The sequence below is a fragment of the Xiphophorus maculatus genome, chromosome 6 (assembly GCF_002775205.1).
Source record: "Xiphophorus maculatus strain JP 163 A chromosome 6, X_maculatus-5.0-male, whole genome shotgun sequence".
Lineage (NCBI taxonomy): Eukaryota > Metazoa > Chordata > Actinopteri > Cyprinodontiformes > Poeciliidae > Xiphophorus > Xiphophorus maculatus.
The window spans coordinates 616,726-636,978 of NC_036448.1; the positions used below are offsets into that span (position 1 = coordinate 616,726).

At 42.1% G+C, this 20,253-nt stretch overlaps 1 protein-coding gene across 2 annotated transcripts in view; it reads left to right on the plus strand.

Moving 5' to 3' along the window:
- Window positions 1-18,571, plus strand: part of sdr16c5 (short chain dehydrogenase/reductase family 16C member 5) — a 36,943-nt gene extending 18,372 nt beyond the window's left edge. For both annotated transcript variants that reach the window (XM_005809212.3, XM_023335678.1), the window contains exons 6-7: window positions 8,855-8,980; window positions 18,291-18,571. In XM_005809212.3, coding sequence (XP_005809269.1) covers window positions 8,855-8,980; window positions 18,291-18,387 — 223 coding nt within the window. In that variant the 3' untranslated portion in view covers window positions 18,388-18,571. The remainder of the gene's footprint in view (window positions 1-8,854; window positions 8,981-18,290) is intronic.
- The last annotated feature ends 1,682 nt before the right edge of the window (window positions 18,572-20,253 follow it).

Genomic DNA, 20,253 nt, shown 5'->3' on the forward strand with positions numbered 1-20,253 from the left:
GGGAAACAGTATGTGTTGGGGTAACCCACGTTTGACTCTGGTTGGTGTGACTTTGGTTCCTTGATGCCCTCCTCCCCCTCTGAAGCGTAATGAAGCCACTTCTTGACAGTTTCACTGCAGTTCTTGTCAGTCAGCTTTGAGTTAAACTGCTGAGCAGCAGCTGAAAAACATCAAAACAAAAGTGAGGAAGGCGCCAGTTAGAAAGATGATAAACAACATTTGAAATTAAATAATTAAATAGGGTGCTGGTTATAGATGTGAGAACAAACAGAAACTGTATGGCTCCACTTGTACACTCCCAGCTAAATTAATAAGGACACGCTAATGAATATTCATGATAATTTATCCTAATATTAGTTGGCATACACAATCACATTTACCTATCAAGCTGCAGCATAGGCACAAAACAATGCAGTTATTTTTCAATAAACACAGTTAAGATAAAAGTAATATCACCAAACACAATCTTGCAGTGATTCTAATATTTGTGTGGATTCTTAGGCGTATGTATGTAGGGGTGTATGTGCTTGCATCCATGTAAGATAAGATAAGATTTATTTGTCATTGTCATCAACAGATTACAACGAGATGTATGTATGTGTATGTAAATTATTCTTTTTACCTATATGATAACCTTGATTTTGACAGCACTAAAAAAATTAAACTAAGACATCCAAGTCTTTCTCAAAATCTCTCACTGATTCTAATATTTGTATAGATTCTTAGGCTATATATATATATATATATATATATATATATATATATAAATAAATAAATTCCCTTCTCACCCACCGCGGGTGGTTCTTATCCTCTGAGCTCGGGTCCTCTACCAGAGGCCTGGGAGCTTGAGGGTTCTGCGCAGTATCTTGGCTGTGCCAAGGACTGCACATTTCTGGACTGAGATGTCTGATGTTGCTCCTGGGATCTGTTGTAGCCATTGGTCCAGTTTGGGGGTGACTGCCTCGAGGGCCCCGATGACCACAGGCACCACTGTGGTCTTCACCTTCCAGGCCCTCTCCAGTTCCTCCCTGAGGCCCTGGTATTTCTCTAGTTTCTCGTGCTCCTTTTTCCTGATGTTGCAGTTGCTTGGTATTGCTACATCTACCACAACGGCTTTCCTCTGTTGTTTATCCACTACGACAATGTCTGGTTGGTTCGCCATTACCATTTTGTCTGTCTGGATCTGGAAGTCCCACAGGATCTTAGCTCTGGCATTCTCCGTCACCTTTGGGGGTGTTTCCCACTTTGATCTCGGGGTTTCCAGTAAATAAATTCCAGTGTGGGATGGGTGGCAGCAGAGGGAGGGGACCCTGGCGGTCCGATCCTCGGTTGCAGAAACTGGCTCTTGGGACGTGGAATGTCACCTCTCTGGTGGGGAAGGAGCCGGAGCTAGTGCGTGAGGTCGAGAGGTTCCGGCTAGAAATAGTCGGTCTCACCTCGACGCACGGCTCTGGTTCTGGAACCAGTCTCCTTGAGAGGGGCTGGACATACTTCCACTCTGGAGTTGCCCAAGGTGAGAGGCGTCGGGCAGGAGTGGGCATACTTGTTGCTCCCCATCTCGGCGCCTGTACGTTGGGGTTTACCCCGGTGAACGAGAGGGTAGCATCCCTCCGCCTACGGGTGGGGGGACGGGTTCTGACTGTCGTTTGTGCTTACGGGCCGAACGACAGTTCAGATTACCCACCCTTTTTGGAGTCCTTAGAGGGGGTACTGGAGAGTGCTCCTCCTGGGGACTCCCTTGTTCTGCTGGGGGACTTCAACGCTCACGTGGGCAATGACAGTGAGACCTGGAGGGGCGTGGTTGGGAGGAACGGCCCGCCCGACCTGAACTCGAGCGGTGTTCTGTTGCTGGACTTCTGTGCTCGCCATGGATTGTCCATAACGAACACCATGTTCAAGCATAAGGGTGTCCATATGTGCACTTGGCACCAGGACACCCTAGGCCGCAGTTCGATGATCGACTTTGTCATCGTTTCATCGGATCTGCGGCCGTATGTCTTGGACACTCGGGTGAAGAGAGGTGCGGAGCTGTCCACTGACCACTACCTGGTGGTGAGTTGGCTCCGGTGGTGGGGGCGAAAGCCGGTCAGACCTGGCAGGCCCAAACGTGTTGTGAGGGTCTGCTGGGAACGTCTGGCGGAATCCCCTGTGAGACGGAGCTTTAACTCCCATCTCCGGCAAAACTTCGAACACGTCCCGGGGGAGGTGGGGGACATGGAGTCCGAGTGGACCGTGTTCCGTGCCTCCATCGTCGAGGCGGCCGATCGGAGCTGTGGCCGCAAGGTTGTCGGTGCCTGTCGCGGCGGCAACCCTCGAACCCGCTGGTGGACACCTTCGGTGAGGGATGCCGTCAGGCTGAAGAAGGAGTCCTATCGGGCCTTTTTGGCCTGTGGGACTCCGGAAGCAGCTGATGGGTACCGGCGGGCGAAGCGGCATGCGGCTCGGGCGGTTGCTGAGGCAAAAACTCGGGCGTGGGAGGAGTTTGGAGAGGCCATGGAGAAAGACTTCCATACGGCTTCGAGGCGATTCTGGTCCACCATCCGGCGTCTCAGGGGGGGGAAGCGGTGCAGCACCAACACTGTTTATAGTGGGGATGGTGTGCTGCTGACCTCTACTCGGGACGTTGTGGGCCGGTGGGCGGAGTACTTCGAAGACCTCCTCAATCCCACCAACATGCCTTCCACTGAGGAAGCGGAGCCTGGGGACTCTGGGTTGGGCTCTCCAATCTCTGGGGACGAGGTCACCGAGGTGGTTAAAAAGCTCCTCGGTGGCAAGGCCCCGGGGGTGGATGAGATCCGCCCGGAGTTCCTTAAGGCTCTGGATGTTGTGGGGTTGTGTTGGTTGACGCGACTCTGCAATGTCGCATGGACATCGGGGGCAGTTCCCCTGGATTGGCAGACTGGGGTGGTGGTCCCCCTGTTCAAAAAGGGGGACCGGAGGGTGTACTCCAATTATAGAGGGGTCACACTCTTAAGCCTCCCTGGCAAGGTCTATTCAGGGGTCCTGGAGAGGAGGGTCCGTCGGATAGTCGAACCTCGGATCCAGGAAGAGCAGTGTGGTTTTCGTCCTGGTCGTGGAACACTGGACCAGCTCTACACCCTCGGCAGGGTCCTGGAGGGTGCATGGGAGTTCGCCCAACCAGTCTACATGTGTTTTGTGGACTTGGAGAAGGCGTTCGACCGTGTCCCTCGGGGAGCCCTGTGGGGGGTTCTCCGGGAGTATGGGGTACCGGGCCCTTTGATACGGGCTGTCAGGTCCCTGTATGACCGGTGTCAGAGTCTGGTCCGCATTGCCGGCAGTAAGTCGGGCTCGTTTCCGGTGAGAGTTGGACTCCGCCAGGGCTGCCCTTTGTCACCGATTCTGTTCATCACTTTCATGGACAGAATTTCTAGGCGCAGCCAAGGTGTTGAGGGGGTCCGATTTGGTGGCCTTAGGATCTCATCTCTGCTTTTCGCAGACGATGTGGTCCTTTTGGCTTCATCAGATCGTGATCTGCAGCTCTCGCTGGAGCGGTTCGCAGCCGAGTGTGAAGCGGCCGGGATGGGGATCAGTGCCTCCAAATCCGAGGCCATGGTCTTGAGCCGGAAAAGGGTAGAGTGCCTTCTCCGGGTCAGGGGGGGGTGTCCTGCCCCAAGTGGAGGAGTTTAAGTATCTCGGGATCTTGTTCACGAATGGGGGAAGAAGGGAGCGGGAGATCGACAGGCGGATTGGCGCAGCGTCTGCTGTCAAGCGGGCGCTGTACCGGTCCGTCGTGGTGAAGAGAGAGCTGAGCCAAAAAGCGAAGCTCTCGATTTACCGGTCGATCTACGTTCCCACCCTCATCTATGGTCATGAGCTTTGGGTCATGACCGAAAGAACGAGATCGCGGATACAAGCGGCCGAAATGGGTTTTCTCCGTAGGGTGGCTGGGCTCTCCCTTAGAGATAGGGTGAGAAGCTCAGTCATCCGGGAGGGACTCAGAGTAGAGCCGCTGCTCCTTCACATCGAGAGGAGCCAGTTGAGGTGGCTCGGGCATCTGGTCAGGATGCCTCCTGGACGCCTCCCTGGTGAGGTGTTCCGGGCACGTCCCACCGGGAGGAGGCCCCGGGGAAGACCCAGGACACGCTGGAGGGACTATGTCTCTCGGCTGGCCTGGGAACGCCTCGGGATTCCCCCGGAGGAGCTAGAAGAAGTGGCTGGGGAGAGGGAAGTCTGGGCCTCCCTTCTGAAGCTGCTACCCCCGCGACCCGACCTCGGATAAGCGGAAGAAGATGGATGGATGGATGGATGGTTTCCAGTCCATATTCTGCACAGATGTTTCTGTACGCTATGCCTGCAACTTGGTTATGTCGTTCCATGTTCGCTTTCCCTGCCAGTATCTTGCACCCTGCTGTTATGTGCTGGACTGTCTCAGGGGCCTCCTTGCACAACCTGCACCTTGGGTCTTGTCTGGTGTGGTATATCTGGGCCTCTATTGCTCTGGTGTTTAGGGCCTGTTCCTGGGCGGCCAGGATGAGGGCCTCTGTGCTGTCCTTGAGTCCAGCTTTTTCCAGCCATTGGTAGGATTTACTGATATCAGTCACTTGGGTTATTTGCTGGTGGTACATCCCATGTAGGGGCTTGTCCTCCCATGATGGTATCTCTGGCACCTCAACCGCCGTTCCCTGTTGTCTGAGATATTCACTGAGCACATTGTCTGTTGAGGCTTTGTCCCTGATATATTTATGGATCTTAGTTGTTTCGTCCTGGACTGTGGTTCTCACACTCACTAGTCCTCTGCCTCCTTCCTTGCGGCTCGTGTACAGTCTCAGGGTGCTGGATTTGGGATGGAACCCTCCATGCATTGTTAGTAGTTTTCTAGTCACCTATATAATAACCTTAATCTTAATATATATATATATATATATATATATATATATATAGAGCCCCTGCCCTTTTTATCCTTGATGCCCCTAGTGCCATTTTTGAGATTTTTTTTCTTTTTCAAAAGATTTTTTTTATCTGTATGTCAGATGGCCTGTTTGTGCCCCTCAGCAATATTATTTAGCTGACTATAATAATTTAGCAATATAAACTAGTCTGGCATACAGCAATAATGACTCCATGTTGTTCAGACACCGGGTCCATGGTGAGGAGGAGGGGGCAGATCTGTGTCCTCTAACTATCAAATTATTTACTATATTTATGTGACTGAAGGCTTTGATAAGAAGTTTAAAGATATCTTAAAAGCTTAGCTAGTCATGGGACTGCAAACAAACACTATGAATAACAGGTCATGATTAAAGAGTTTAAAAGATAGTGCAGATTTTACTGCAGTGATGTTTCAAACCAAGTGATGCATCGTGTTAGAGCCACATGCTTCTACGTCTGCTCCCTGTTTTCCCAGAAGACCAGAGCTAGCTGTTAATGCCCTAAAGCCACTTTAGTAGTATCATGTTGACTAACAGTCTGCTAATGCAACCAGTAAGATTGGAAATGACTGCATTTCTCAATAATTTTCTATGATTGAGAAATGGTCATGGACTTAGGGACTCTTATGAAACATATTAATTAATTTCTTACAGTGTCTTGAAAGAGGATGGTTACATTTCACTAAGGTTACAGAGATGATGTTTAATCAAAGGTTTGGCAGCCCATTTTAACATAGGAATGACTGGCATTTTTGTCAAGTTTATTTGTATAGCACATTACAGCAGCAAGGCATTTCAGGTGCTTTACATCATAAAAACACAAAACGTCAAAGTCATAGAACACACAGTCAACAATGGAAATATTACATTTTGTCAAGTACTATTTTTACTCATCAGAATGTCTAATGTTTCATTTATAATGTTTCAAAAGCAACTCTAAACAGGTGGGTTTTTAGTCTAGATTTAAAGGAACTCAGTGTTCTAGCTGTTTCACAGTTTTCTAGAAGTTTGTTCTAGATTTGTGGTGGAGAGAAGCTGAATACTGCTTCTCCACGTTTGGTTCTGGGGATGCAGAGCAGACTTCTGAGACCTGAGAGCTCTGGAAGGTTGATACAACAACAGCAGATCTTAAATGTATTGTGGTGCTAATCGGCCCAGTGATTATTAACTAAAATTCAGCTCGACTTAGAGCAGATTTCACAATTTCATCAAGGGGGTTCTTTCTCAGGTATCACGTAAATATGTTACACAAATTTATTTAATAAGAAAATATATATTCAACCACTTGATATGGAATTTGTTGATTTTTAACAATAGTGTTTTTTCAAAAAAACATAGTACTAAGAAATAATAGTTGTTCTGATAAATAGCAGATCAGTAACCAAAATCCCTCAAAAATAATATAAGGTTATATTTAAATCACTCAGACGATGTCAGCTCAAAAAAATAAATAAATGTCCCACCTGGATGTCACCTGGAGTGTCTTTTTTCCCCCTCGGTGGCGTTCTCTTGCACCGGGCGACGTTTCCTGGGTGCAAGGTTCCGATCCAGTTTCCAAGCACACGATCTGTGGCGCTGGGACGAACTCTGCTGTTTGACTTTTCTTTCATTTTTTACTTGTTTTAAATATCCATAACAATCCTCACACTGTACAGTCGTGATGGTACAGTCCCTCTCTGACTGCGCCGCTGCACGCCCACGCACCTTTTTATTTGGTTATCACAGCCACACCTAGAACCAGCATGATGCTGTCCAAAAATCTGTTTTAAATAGTGGAAACTTAGGAAAATTCAACAGTCGAATGACTAAAACAGTCTTAAACAGTATGATAGACTTACTTTTTAATTTAAAAGAACAAATATGGTGGTTATGTTACAAAAAGTATCTTAAAGTCTATTCTCTGAGCTACAGGGAGCCAGTGGAAGGACTTTAGAATTGGGGTGATGTGCTCTATCTTCCTGGTTTTAGTCAGAACGCCAGCAGCAACGTGAGAGAGCCAATAAATTCAATTTGTTCTGGAACTAGACAATCTCTAACATGTGGCAGATTTAAAATGACAGAGCAACAACATTTTTTTTTTATCCCTCCAGGGGGTCTTTTGTGGGCTCTAGTGTCCCTTATATGACAGTGGGCTGACAGGAAACAGGGAAGGAGAGGGGGGAAGACATGCGGCAAATATCGTCGGGTCCGGGAGTCGAACCCGCGACAGCCGCGTCGAGGACTCAAGGCCTCCAAATACTACGTCACCACGGCACGCCCCACAGAGCAACAACATAAGAATAACAGCATATAATCCACAAAATATTAAGCAAGCATGCAACAGAAAGGGAATTTATAATTAGTTTCAAACACCTAATTCAACCCAGATAATGGAACGATCTCTCTTTGAGTCGATTGTCAGTTGGGTCAAAGCAATGTCTAAAAATCCAAAAATTGATGGAAAATGGAGAAAAAACACTTGTTCTTTTATGGCAGGCGTGAGGAAGCTGGTGTCCCAGCTGGAGATTCTCAGAAGAACCTCTGGAAGACTGAGGGAAGTATTTTTGTCATTGAGGAGTTGAGAGACAGGTCAAGAGACTTGTCACATCTCTATGGGAACGCAGAAATGCGGGGTTCACAGACCACTTTCTAGAAGTTCCCCTTTGAACAATTCAGAGGTTTTGTAATAAATGTTCTTCCTGGCCAGCAGGTTAGAAGGAAACGGTTCAGTGTGTAAGTTGGTGTTTGACTCTAACGATGAGACGTGGAACAAAGGGCTTTCCTTGATCATTCATAGTCATCCATTCATTCATATTTAGAAATGTGAGCTATGGATGTTAATGTTGGGGACGTTTGTGCTGCTTCAGCATGTTTAGCATTGTGAGGTTGTTTTAGGTTTGAATATCTTCAGTGATAGGTCAAGTAATTTGAGCACAACTTGAAGAGAACAATATAGTCTTTTCCAGCATCCTATCAGATTTTTAAAGCAAAATTGAACCCCCAGTGGGTTAAAAGAAGTGGCTTTGTCATCCATGGCTGTTGTCTTTGGAGGTCGCTTGTGTGGCAGATTTACAGGTGTGCCAGAAATGAACAAACATGTAAAAAGTCAATTATAAATTAAATTTAAAATGTGATTAATTGCATTAGTTTAATTATTTCATTTTTAACGCAGTAACAGATTTGATTAATCAAATTTAATGCATTAAAGTCCCAGCCCTAATGGTAGTAGAATTCTCCAAAAGGTTTTGCAATAAATTCATTGATACTGTATCACCATGCTAAGTAATTCTCTGCAGTGACTTTTTCCAGCCAATCCAAAATAGTCAAATTTAATGTTTTCCTAGTCTTTTTTTAAGTTGTAGTTAATGGCTGTTAGATGGTTGTAGTGCAAATTTTGTGTGAATCTGGCATCTTTTCTATAGCCTGTTAAGAAGTGGAGAAGCTTCCAGCATACTAGGCATCACCCTTTCTTTGAAATACACACAACTGGGACATTTGAATCTTGAACACAAAAGGAATCAGAGATAGAAACCTGTATGTCCCAGCTTGGATTGGCTGAGGATGATTCTGAGGCTGTCTTGGAAGCTGTGTTTAGCTGTTAGTTGCAGTAATGGTGCTGATGGTGAATGGAGAGAGGTATCATTGAGTAGAAGAACATGATGTGCATTTTGGCTTCAGCAGTCAGCTAAATTTCTCACTTGAGTAGTACTTGTTCTAACTGAATAAGTACTACTTGTTCAAAATATTGAATAAGTAGTTCAAAACATTGCTTGTTGTTTTAAACTACTTGTTTAATACATTGCAAAACATTTATGCAACATTTTGTAATGTTTCATGACAAAACTAAAGTTCAGTCTTCAGGAAAGACTACCACTGCTTTAATTTGAGAAAGTGTTACATAAAATGTTACATAGTAGCAATATTTTTGCTTGAATTAGACTGTGGTTGTCATCTCATTTTTCTCTTACTTTTTTTGTCGTCAACAGGTGGCCAAGACTCCTGCCAATCCTAAATGCAGAGAAGGTAGCCAAGAAGATTATTCATGCTGTCCTCACAGACCAAGTCTACCTTCTACTGCCTAAAAGCATGTATTTCATCACTGCTCTGAAGAAGTGAGTTTACGCTGTTTCCTCTTACACTAGAAGCAAACATTCTGCTCTAATTAGTCCTAGAAAGTCTAAGAAAAAACAGATCTAGAAAAATAAAGCTACAAGCAGCATCTCCCTTGCAGCTTAGTGCCACTCCGGCCTAGCAGAGATCACGGGAGCTACCGCACCTCTACCCTGTAAGCATTGTTGACACTCTCGCGCCATTCCGGCACCTGTCCACTAGATGGTATACACCAATGTGTTCAGCAGTACTCCCTGATGATGCACAAAAAATCTCATGCAGATCGAATGATGTATTAGGGAGATATAGCTTCTGGAATAATCTAGGCGGCACAGTGAAGTCAGTTTCTTATTTAATCCTATATATCTCTCTGGCAAAGAGCAGCCATGTCAAATTTGATGCAAATCAGATGATGCATGTGTTAGAACCAACCATATGCAAACGGCGAGGGATTGAAATTTGCCATTTAGCCACATTGTTCAGCCAGCAGTGAACCAAGTGAGAGAAGAATTTACCATCATTTTGTTCTGTCATTAAACACAGGTTTAAATTGTTCTGAATTGTAGACCAAAAGCAAGAGAACCAGCAGGAAAACAGGTGACGTTTTGTTGAAAGGGGCTGGGCTAATGTGATGTCACCAGTTGACCATGTCAATGTGATCAGTGCTGGTTGGTTATGACAGATAAAGTCCCGGGCAGCTCTGAGCTGATGTGTGGAAGTTATTTCAACTTGACATTTTATGGCAAATGCTCAGATTTGAGGTTTGGCCATGCCCACATGCTTTAATGTAGGAAAACAATTTTGATAAGTATTGACCTTCAGTGCCTCAGCACTGTGCTTAGTGATTTTGGAGTCAGTATGTCAAAAGCTGTGGGAGAAGTTCACTCAGGTACAAAGCAGTTAAAGACAAAATGGCAACTTTGATCCAAAATGGCCGACTTCTTGTTGGTTTTGGAGTATAGATCAGAGAGACTTTTTTTTAAAGTCCTGTCAAGATACATATGTGTAATGAATTTTAAGATTGCTGAACAAAGTATTGCTTTGGGGCTGTTTAATTTTTTCTTTAAAAATTTCTAGGGGGCGCTGTGGAGGAATTAGACCATGCCCCCCAAATATTGGAATACATTCCTGTTGGGGTTTGGACTAGGATCAATCATAGTGATTTTGGTGCGGCTCGAGTGAAATATGTGGAATTTAAAGCCAAATGTATGTCAACGGCATTATCTCTGACTTTGACATGGCCACGCCCCCCAGCAAAAACTCTTTGCACTTCAAAAGAAGTCAGACCAGTGGTCATCTTAGAAGTGTGTTTGGGTTCGTTATCATGCTGGAACACTGTCCTGTGATCCAGTTTCCAGAGGGAGGGGATTATGCTCTGCTTCAGTAGTTCACAGTACATATTGGAGTTCATGAAGTGTTACTCCCCAACACCTGCTGCACTTCTGCAGTCCCAGACCATGGCATTCCCACCACCATGCTTGATTGTAGGCATCACACACTTATCTTTGTACTCCTCACCTGATGGCCGCCACACATGCTTGAGACCATTTGAACCAAACTAATTAATCTTGGTCTCATCAGGCCACAGGACATGATCCCAGTAATCCATGTCCTTTGTTGACATGTCTTCAGCAAACTGTTTGCGGGATTTCTTGTGTGCAGACTTCAGAAGAGGCTTCCTTCTGGGGTGACAGCCATGCAGACCTGTCTGATGTAATGTGCAGCATATGGTCTGAGCACTGACATGCTGACCTCCCACCTCTTCAATCTCTACAGCAATGCTAACAGAACCCCTGCACCTGTCTTTCAAAGACAGCATTTGGATGTGACGCTGAACACATGCTGAACACATGTTAGTCATTCTTTGGATGACTAACGGAGGTTTGTTCTGAGTGGATCCAGTTAAAAATGCTGGATAATCTTGGCCACAGTGCTGCGGTTCAGTTCTAGGGTCACCAGTCCATCGTTGGGCAATGGAGAGACAAACAGGACAAACAACGAGTCTAATATGACATTTAAAAAACAAACACTTGACAGAGAATGGCTATATCGAGGTTCACTGCAGGGAAAAAAAATGCATCTGGAGCAGCCAGACAGCAGATGGAACAACGCACAGCTACCAAAGCTTAGCTTTCTAACCGTCAGAAAGCTAAGTAAATAAACTGAAAAATAATTTAAGTCTTCGGGCTAGTGGTGGGAAAAGTGCTGGTTCTACTCTCGCTGTTGGACCGCTGCTACGCGCAACCAGTAGTAATATTTCACAGACGTAGCACCATTCGACTTCGACCCAACAGTGAGCTCTCACACCAAACTTCTGCTTAATTAAAGCTGCAGCATGTAACTAAAACAAACAAAAAATATTTTACATATGTATTAAAACTTTTGCTGTCCTAACATAAGACAATAAGACAGATAATCTCTGAAAAATAATCAATCTTCTCTGCCTCCTCCTGGCATTCTGCAGAATTACTCAGCTCAGTCAGAACAACCAATCAGAGCCAGCACAAAACAGCCATGTTCTCATGAAGTTTTGATTTAGTAACTCATGATTGCTTATTTTTATGCAACCGGCATTTGACTTTGAATGCATGTTTGCTTTTTTACTTAACATTATTTGATATAGGTGATATAGGCAGTGTTATTAGATTTATTTGACTAATATATAATTTTGACTGTCAAGAGCTTTACTGCTAAATATTATTTAACTGATTGCAGGTTTTTCAGTTGTCCTTTTGACTGAGTAGCTGCTGTATTGTGCCTGCAAGTATTTTGCATGTTTTATGTCTAAATTAGGTGAATATATTGCCAGATCATTTTTCCATTTTGCAAGATAACACAGTAGGATTTATACCTAAAGCAAAAATTTAACAGTCAATCCAGGTGATCGCAGTGATCAGCCCTCATGAGTGATTGAAATCGGATTCAGCAGCAAAAAACCTGATTGGAGCATCCCTAATTGAAGTAAAAATAATTGTAATTACTTCAATTAGTAATTGGAGATATCCACAGTTAATATTGTTGATTTTACTAGCTTATATAAGTACCAAGAAATCCGTTTGTGAGCTATTTCTGTCCCTAAGAGGTACCTTGTGTGCATATAGCTCCCTCTCAAGCTGGATTCATGGCTGACACATTAAACTGCACAGGAACCGTTACACTGCTTGCCCGGTTTTCGCAAAGAATGCCGATGACAAAATCTGGACGAGAACACGGTTCCACTCTCAGTTACCAACACACGTTGAGTCAGATACACTGGCATGTGGGTAAACACACTCCTTCCAGCAGACAGAGCACACAGACAAATGGTTGCAAAACCCTACAAACCAGGCAAAGGTATCTGTGTATTTTAAACATGCCGACTTTTATTTGGACAGCAGTACTTGCTCCCCTGCTAGTAGAAGTAGTAGAAGTAACAATGGTGTCCAGCCACTGAAGTTTGGGTCATTTTTCTCATTATTTATCCACTCACATGTAAAACGTTTGGGTCGTTAAGACTTACGCAATTCACTAATGTCAATTTTCTAACAACGTCGCTGGCTTTGCAGATTAGTCTGTTCAGTCTGTTGGCATCCCCAACAGGGATGAGACAAAAGGGGTGACTTTGGCCCTCCCTGTACAGCATTGGTGTTTTTGACCAAGTCCAGTTTATTGTCAATGTGGAGTCCCAGTTATTTATAGTTCTCCACAATGTCCACACTGACCCCCTGGATAGTAACAGGGGTCACCAGCATCCTGGTCCTCCTCCTCAGATCCACCACCTGTTCTTTGGTCTTTGTCACATTGAGCTGCAGGTGGTTCAGCCCACACCATGTGACAAAGTTGTCCACAGCAGCCCAGTACGCAACCTCATCGCCCTCACTGATGCAACCAACCACAGCTGAGTCATCTGAGAATTTCTGGAGATGACAGGTCTTAGTGCAATAGCTGAAGTCAGTTGTATAGAGGGTGAAGAGGAAGGGAGAGAGGACAGTCCCTTGTGGAGCTCCTGTGTTGCTGACAACACTGTCTGATACATAGTGTCACAGGTGCACAAACTATTTTCTGCCAGTTAGATAGTCCACAATCCAGGACACAAGGGGAGATCCAACTGCATTGCCATCAGTTTCTCACCTAGTAGAGACGGATGGATGGTGTTGAATGCACTCGAGAAGTCAAAGAACATAATTCTCACAGTGCTTGCTGACTGGTGCAGATGACTGTATACATGGTTAAGCAGGAAGATGATGGTGTCCTCAAGTCCAAGTCTGGGCTGTTAGGCAAACTGTAAGGGATCCAAGTGTGGTTGGACCAAAAGCCAGAGATGCTAAAGGATGAGTCTCTCCAGAGTCTTCATCAAAACAAATCAAATTTTATTTGTATAGCATATTTCAGCAGCAAGGCATTTCAAAGTGCTTTACATCATATCAAACACAGAAACACAATGCAACATAAATCATAACATGACATTAAGTAAAGTTCCATCATTAAATTTGTAATTGATTACGTTTCAGATACAATCCTAAACAGGTGGGTTTTTAGTTGAGATTTAAAGGAAGTCAGTGTTTCAGCTGTTTTACAGTTTTCTGGACGTTTGTTCCAAATTTGTGGTGCATAGATGCTGAAAGCTGCTTCTCCTCGTTTGGTTCTGGTTCTGGGGATGCAGAGCAGACCAGAACCGGAAGACCTGAGAGGTCTGGAAGGTTGATACAACAACAGCAGATCTTTAATGTATTGTGGTGCTAAGCCGTTCAGTGATTTGTAAACTAACAACAGGATTTTAAAGTCTGTTCTTTGAGCTACAGGGAGCCAGTGGAGGGACTTTAAAACTGGTGTCATGTGCTCTACCTTCCTGGTTTTAGTGAGAACACCAGCAGCAGCGTTCTGAATCAGCTGCAGCTGTTTAATTGATTTGTTGGACAGACCTGTGAAGACGCTGTTGCAATAATCAATACGACTGAAGATGAACGCATGGATGAGTTTCTCTAGATCTGGCTGAGACATTAGTCCTTTAATCCTGGAAATGTTCTTCAGGTGATAGAAGGCTGACTTTGTAACTGTCTTTATGTGGCTCTGGAGGTTCAGGACAGAGTCCATCACTACTCCCAGGTTTCGGGCCTGATTGCTGGTTTTTAGTTGTAATAACTGAAGTTGTTAGTTTAGTCTTCTCCTTGTATGTATGGGTTTCTACATATTGTCAATCTGTTTCCTCAACTTACATGTCCTTAAGTTGTGGTAGATTCAAAATTATTCATCTGTGTTTGTGTGTAATAATCTTATATCTGTCTTTGGCAGTAGGACTAACAGGCAACCTCTCTAAGTTACCCTTCTTCTGTTTTTTACTAGTGGTTAGAAGCACCAACATACTTGTCAAAGTACTTTGGTAAAGTCAAGTAAAAGTCTAAGATTTTCCCAGCTTCACACAAATAAAATTTCTGGCTAATATTATTAAAGATAAAGATGGCTGCCAGACTGTCCATGTCCAAACAAACAAAAACAGTGAAGAGGCTCTGCCAAATGCTGGTTATGAAATTTCTCGGTTAGAAAGTTGACTTCCCCACTCATGGTAATGTTACCGGGATAGCACTTCAAAGCCACAGGCAGCTTCCCTCTTGTTTCCTCATTTCTATGAAGAGTGACTATTTCTTATTGTAAAGATTTGTGTCTCTTGAAAACACTTTGCCTGTCATATTTTTTCTTTTACATGGAAGCTATTGTATTTAGGCTTCTAACAATGTTTTGTATTCTCTTGCCTTTGTTTTCTCCCTCTTTGAATACAGTCATTGTTGTTGAGGTTTGTTAGTCATTCTAAAGCTGCTAACAAGCATTGATTTGGGAAGGAACAAACATAATTCTGACACAACAAATAATTGACGACAAATATTATTTGTAGAACCTTTTTCACATAAAAATAGCTTGTGTAAATCCTGACAAACTGCCAATTGGTTTTCGCCCTGTAACATCACATTGGACATGTGGTGTGTCTGTCTGTGTATGTACAAAAAGATAAGATTTATTTGTCATTGTCATCAACAGATTACAACGAGATTGAGATTTGCTTGACTCGAGTTAAAATGCAGGTTATGTGTATATACATAATATACAATATACATATACATACATACACAAAAAAGATAAAGAAATAAATAGTACAAAATGAAAAATAAATAGACATCAGAAGATGGTTGCAGCGCCTGGAGGTGTCGCAACAGAATTTACATTTTTTAACAAAGTGGTGTCAAGAGCAGAAGTTCTTATGCCTTTAAATTTAGTGCCATGATTGCCATCGGGTAAAAACAGTTTTTTAGGCGATTTGTCCTGGTTTTTGTTGCTCTGTATCTCTTGTCTGATGGCAGCAGCTGGAAGAGACCATGGCCAGGGTGTACACCCTAATCATAACCTAGCACAAACTATGTTTTCACATTAGCCACTAAAAAAACTAGAGTTAAATGGTTCAATTTCCCTGTAGTTTGGGACATTCAAATCTGTTTTCATTTTTACAACATGCCTGTTTTTGAGATCAGAAGGTTTACAGTTTTTTTGTTTTTTTTTTGAATAACTGCTGCTCTCTGATATGGTTACATACATATTAACCTCAGGTTAATCTGGAGCTACTTGCTGCAATCCTTTTATGGAGGATATATAAATGTGTTTATAAAGATCCTTCTTCTGGTTTATTTAGTAACTTGTTTGTCTATGTACATACACATCTTCTAAAGAATGTCACTTTTGTTTAGTCAATACACAAAATACTTTCCTAAATGGCTTGAGGGTCATTAAAATATTTATTGGTAATTGTGAGACTGGTCTTTGTGTTTTTTTGGAGGGCGGTCACCATTGGTTTTGCAACTTTCCCATACATAATATTTTTGCCAATCTTTTTCCCATTGTCAAAGCAAGAATATCATATATCTATGAAGTAGTGAGGCCTGCAGAGTTGTTGATGCTATCTTGGGTTATGTAGGGTGCATTTACTCTAAATAAAGTGTTTAGTCCACTTTAATCAAACTCCACTTTGTTTTCCTTAGACGTCCGGTTCATTTGGGGAGGTGTGAATGTGCATTCAAAATCTGATGTGAGATCTTTATTCTTTAAAGACCATGAGAAATCCTTCTACCGCTAAAATATCATGCCACTTCACTTTTTTCATGAACAAGGTAGTTGCACTCAATGTTTTCTTCAGTGGTTCTTTGTATGTGGATGTGCTATAACTTTCTCCTACTGAACTAAACTGAAGTCATCTTTGCACCTAAAGAGGAACAATCTAGACATGACTCACAGCTTTAGATATTCCAGCTGGAAAAAAGAGATCAGGCCTGTAATCTGGGTGTAGGGATGAACTCTGACCTGAACCTTCAGAATCACATATAGACAGTTATAAAGTCGGCCTTCTATCAGTTGAAGAACATTTCCAGGATTAGAGGACTAATGTCCTAGTAGGATCTAGAGAAACTCATCCATGCGTTTATCTTTAGTTGCATTGATCACTGCAACAGTGTCTTCACTGCCAGGTATTCTTAACAAATCAATTAGACAGCTGCAGTTGATCCAGAACGCTGCTGCTGGGGTTCTGACTAAAACCAGGAAGATAGAGCATGTCACACCAGTGAGCACATCACACTGGTGATAGAGCACCAGTGTGATAGACTGAGGCTCTATCACCAGTCCCTCCACTGGCTCCTTGTAGCTCAAAGAATACACTTTAAAATACTGTTGTTAGTTTATAAATCACTGAATGGCTTAGCACCAAAATTGGTGTACGGACAAATTTAGAATAGTGCGGTGCACAAAACAATTAAATGTACAAAGCCGTGGGTACGCACATACCTGTGCACTTTTCCTTTATAAGTCCCAATTTGCAGGAAACGGAGCAGAGCTGCTGGTCCGCCCTGTCACCATCCATAACTAGATATGTAAATTAGTATAAATACCCGGAAGGCTGCCACCGTGTCCCAGTAACCATGGAAACAGCTCTTGATTGCAGCATTATTAGTATTTATGATAATAACTACATATTTTATTTAAAAGGTGCTTTCAGGGTACATAAGGTCACCTCACCAAAAATAAAAGTTATACATTTCAAAGACAAAATTCCAAACAGACAAAGAAGAAAATAAAGAGATCCAAGTGGAAATGCCTGTTTCTACAGCAGAGCGTTTAAAGAAAGACAGCATCCCAGAGAGTGAGGAGTGTGGACATTTATTCTAAATAAAGAAATTTCATGCCATGTTCATTTTTATACATTCTGACTTGTGCGTAAAATATGCCGTTTACATTTTTTGTCCATATGTACGCTTATACATGAGGCCCCTGCAGTTGTTGTATCAACCTGCATCCCCAGAACCAGAACCAAACGTGGAGAAGCAGCATTCAGTCTCTATAAAGCCTCAAATCTGGAACAAACTTCCAGAAAACTGCAAAACAGGTGTTTTGTTGTGTTTGAATGCCTTTAATCTAGACAAAAAGCCCACCTGTTTAGAGTTGCTTTTGAAACATTATCAATGAAACATTAAACATTCTGATCTGTAACGATGGTACTTGACAAATTGTAATGTCATAATTGTTATACTTTGTATTTTTGTGTTTTTAGGATATAAAGCACTTTGGACTGCATTGTCTCTGAAATGTGCTACTCGAATGATTTGGTTTATTTAACGCAGTGGGGCAAGAATGCAAACCGCACAAGCAGAAAATGTAACAAATGTTGCAATTTTGGTCCCCAGTTGAACTGAGTCTACCAGACTATCAGCTGTGAAAACACACTTAGTTATCTCCTGGATGAGTCCTCAATCAGGGACTGGGAGGTCAGTTCACTGGATAGGTTCTCATACTAATTGCTTTCATTGACTTAATTTCTTAGGTTTTTAACATTTCTGTTGGTGGGATGTTCTGATTTTTAAGATTTTGTAGGCATCTTTGATTTGATTTGCAGGTTTTGTTTAACAAATTCCTGGTTCTACAAATTTGCTATTAATTGGAGTTCAGTATGACTTTTGACTTTAAATCAAAAATGTAATTAATCACTAATATATTCACAATGTAATTAACAGTGGCAGTTATATTTTCACAGAGCACCAAGCTGGTTTGGATAGCTTTTTTCATCTAAAACAAAAAAAAGCAATCATCAACTGAAAACGATCTTTCAATTTACTCAGGATATATTTCTGATATTGAAATTTATTTGGCCATCTGAAGCATTTGTAACCAAAAGGTAAAATTTGAAGAAATCTGTAAAGGATAATTTCTTGACTCTGTGTATTGGGGGAAATGAATCCAGTGCTTTAACATTCACAATCTTTCAGCACTCTAATCATTTCTTTGTATTTCTTTTAACAGCATCCTGCCCATGAAGCAGGGCATTCTGCTGGGTCAGTACCTGGGAGCCTTCAATCTTATGGACACATTTAGGGGACGCTCCAAAAAGCAAGAGTGAGAGAGCTGTCAATTAGAAGAGGATTTACATGAAGGAGATATTAAAGCATTGAAGATATTAAAACATTGAAACTATGTGAAGTTTCTTCATAATTAATCTGAAAACATTTAATTGTTTAATTGTACATAGAAAATGAATACCACTTGTGTAAAGGACTGCCTTTTAAATAAAGTAATGTCCATTATTTAGCTTAATGTTTTGAGTTCCCTGAACAAAATGTCTGTTGTTACTAAAGTTATATTTCTGATTTGTTTCTGATTTAAGCACAATATTTTATATAATAATCTTGTTCTTACTGACAGTATATTATGGTTAATTTAGTTCCTTATTCTACATCTTAATATTTTTATCTTTGTGTGAACCTGCATACCCTGATCTCTTGTCACTTTGCTGCCTTTACACCTGACAAAACCTGTTGCTTCTCTGCAAGTGGAAATGCAGAGAATGGATTTATTTCTTGGAAAAGGTTGTTTGTGATGAGTGCAAACAACCTTTTTGCACTCATCAAAAAGGTTGTTTGCACAACCTTTTGTGCAAACAACCTTTTGCACAACAAAAGATTGTTTGCACTCATCACAAAACCCAACTACCAAAGTTTTGCTGAGAAAAAGAGAGATCAGAAAGATCTGATTTTGCATTTTAATGAGAGAAATATCAATGTATTTCAGTCCTAGTTGATAGGGAAACTGACATATGTGTTGTCATGTGGTCATGGAATGACATGCCAATAGACAAACATCAAACGACAATAATCTTAATGATCTATTATGATCTAATTTTAGGAGTGCAGAAGATGAAACTCTGAAGTGTGTAAGTGCCGATTGCAGAACGTTAATGTTAATAAAAGTGAGAAGAGATAGTCCCTCAGGATTATATATGCCATATGAAGACATGCAAATGACAGAAAATCTTTTAAAACACAAGGAAAAAGAGACACTATATGTTTTGATTTAGGGTGGAAGTAATGTACCTAAACTTTTCCATCATCTTAAAGGTCGCAATGCTAAAGATTCACTCTGACTCAGAAAAGGTGAACATGACGTTTATTCTATTAATGTGAAGAACGAGTTGTTGGGAGTCAGAGAGTTTATGCTGTGGAATAATCTCTGAACATAACCTCCTAGCCAGGGCCGTGCAGAGACGTTTGGGGGGCCAGGGGCTCAAAGTTAAAAAAGGGCACATTGAACAAGATCTTAAAACACCGTACAACAACATAGCAACAACACGTATTAATCAACAATCTAATTGGATCCTACTATATCATTGCCATCATGTGGGGACAATACAAAGCAAATGTAGTCTATTTTCCCCAACAGGTATAAAGTTGCTGTTTCTGCTGCTGACAGTCCTGGAGGGCTGAGCTGATCTGACATTGTAGCTGTTATACAGAGGAGAGAAGGTCTCTGGTTATGAAGTTATGAAACAAGCAAATTTGCTGCCATTTTACTAATTAAGCCCTAATAATATCTATTTAACCTCTACAACAACTTGGCTACAGACTGATTTATAGATCAAAAAACCTCAAAGGGGTTAACTCTATATAACTGTTTGATGTTAAACCTCTGAGATCTAGAATTATAAGACTGAGATATCAAGGCAAAGAAAACTCAGCAGCTGCTGGCAGGAGCCTCCAGACATTCAGGGGCCCTAGAAATTGTTTAATTTTTTTTAATTTTTAACACAGACCACAGATCTAAACCTGTAGCATTCATTTATAGAGAATGACAATGTTATTACATAATTATTACATTTTATTTAATGTATTCAGCTGAGAAAAAAATGTACATTTAGGATTTAATTAGAAAGTTTGCTTTGTAAAAGTTTAAAGAATTATCTTGATAGTTTGATTGTTGTGTTACCATGGCT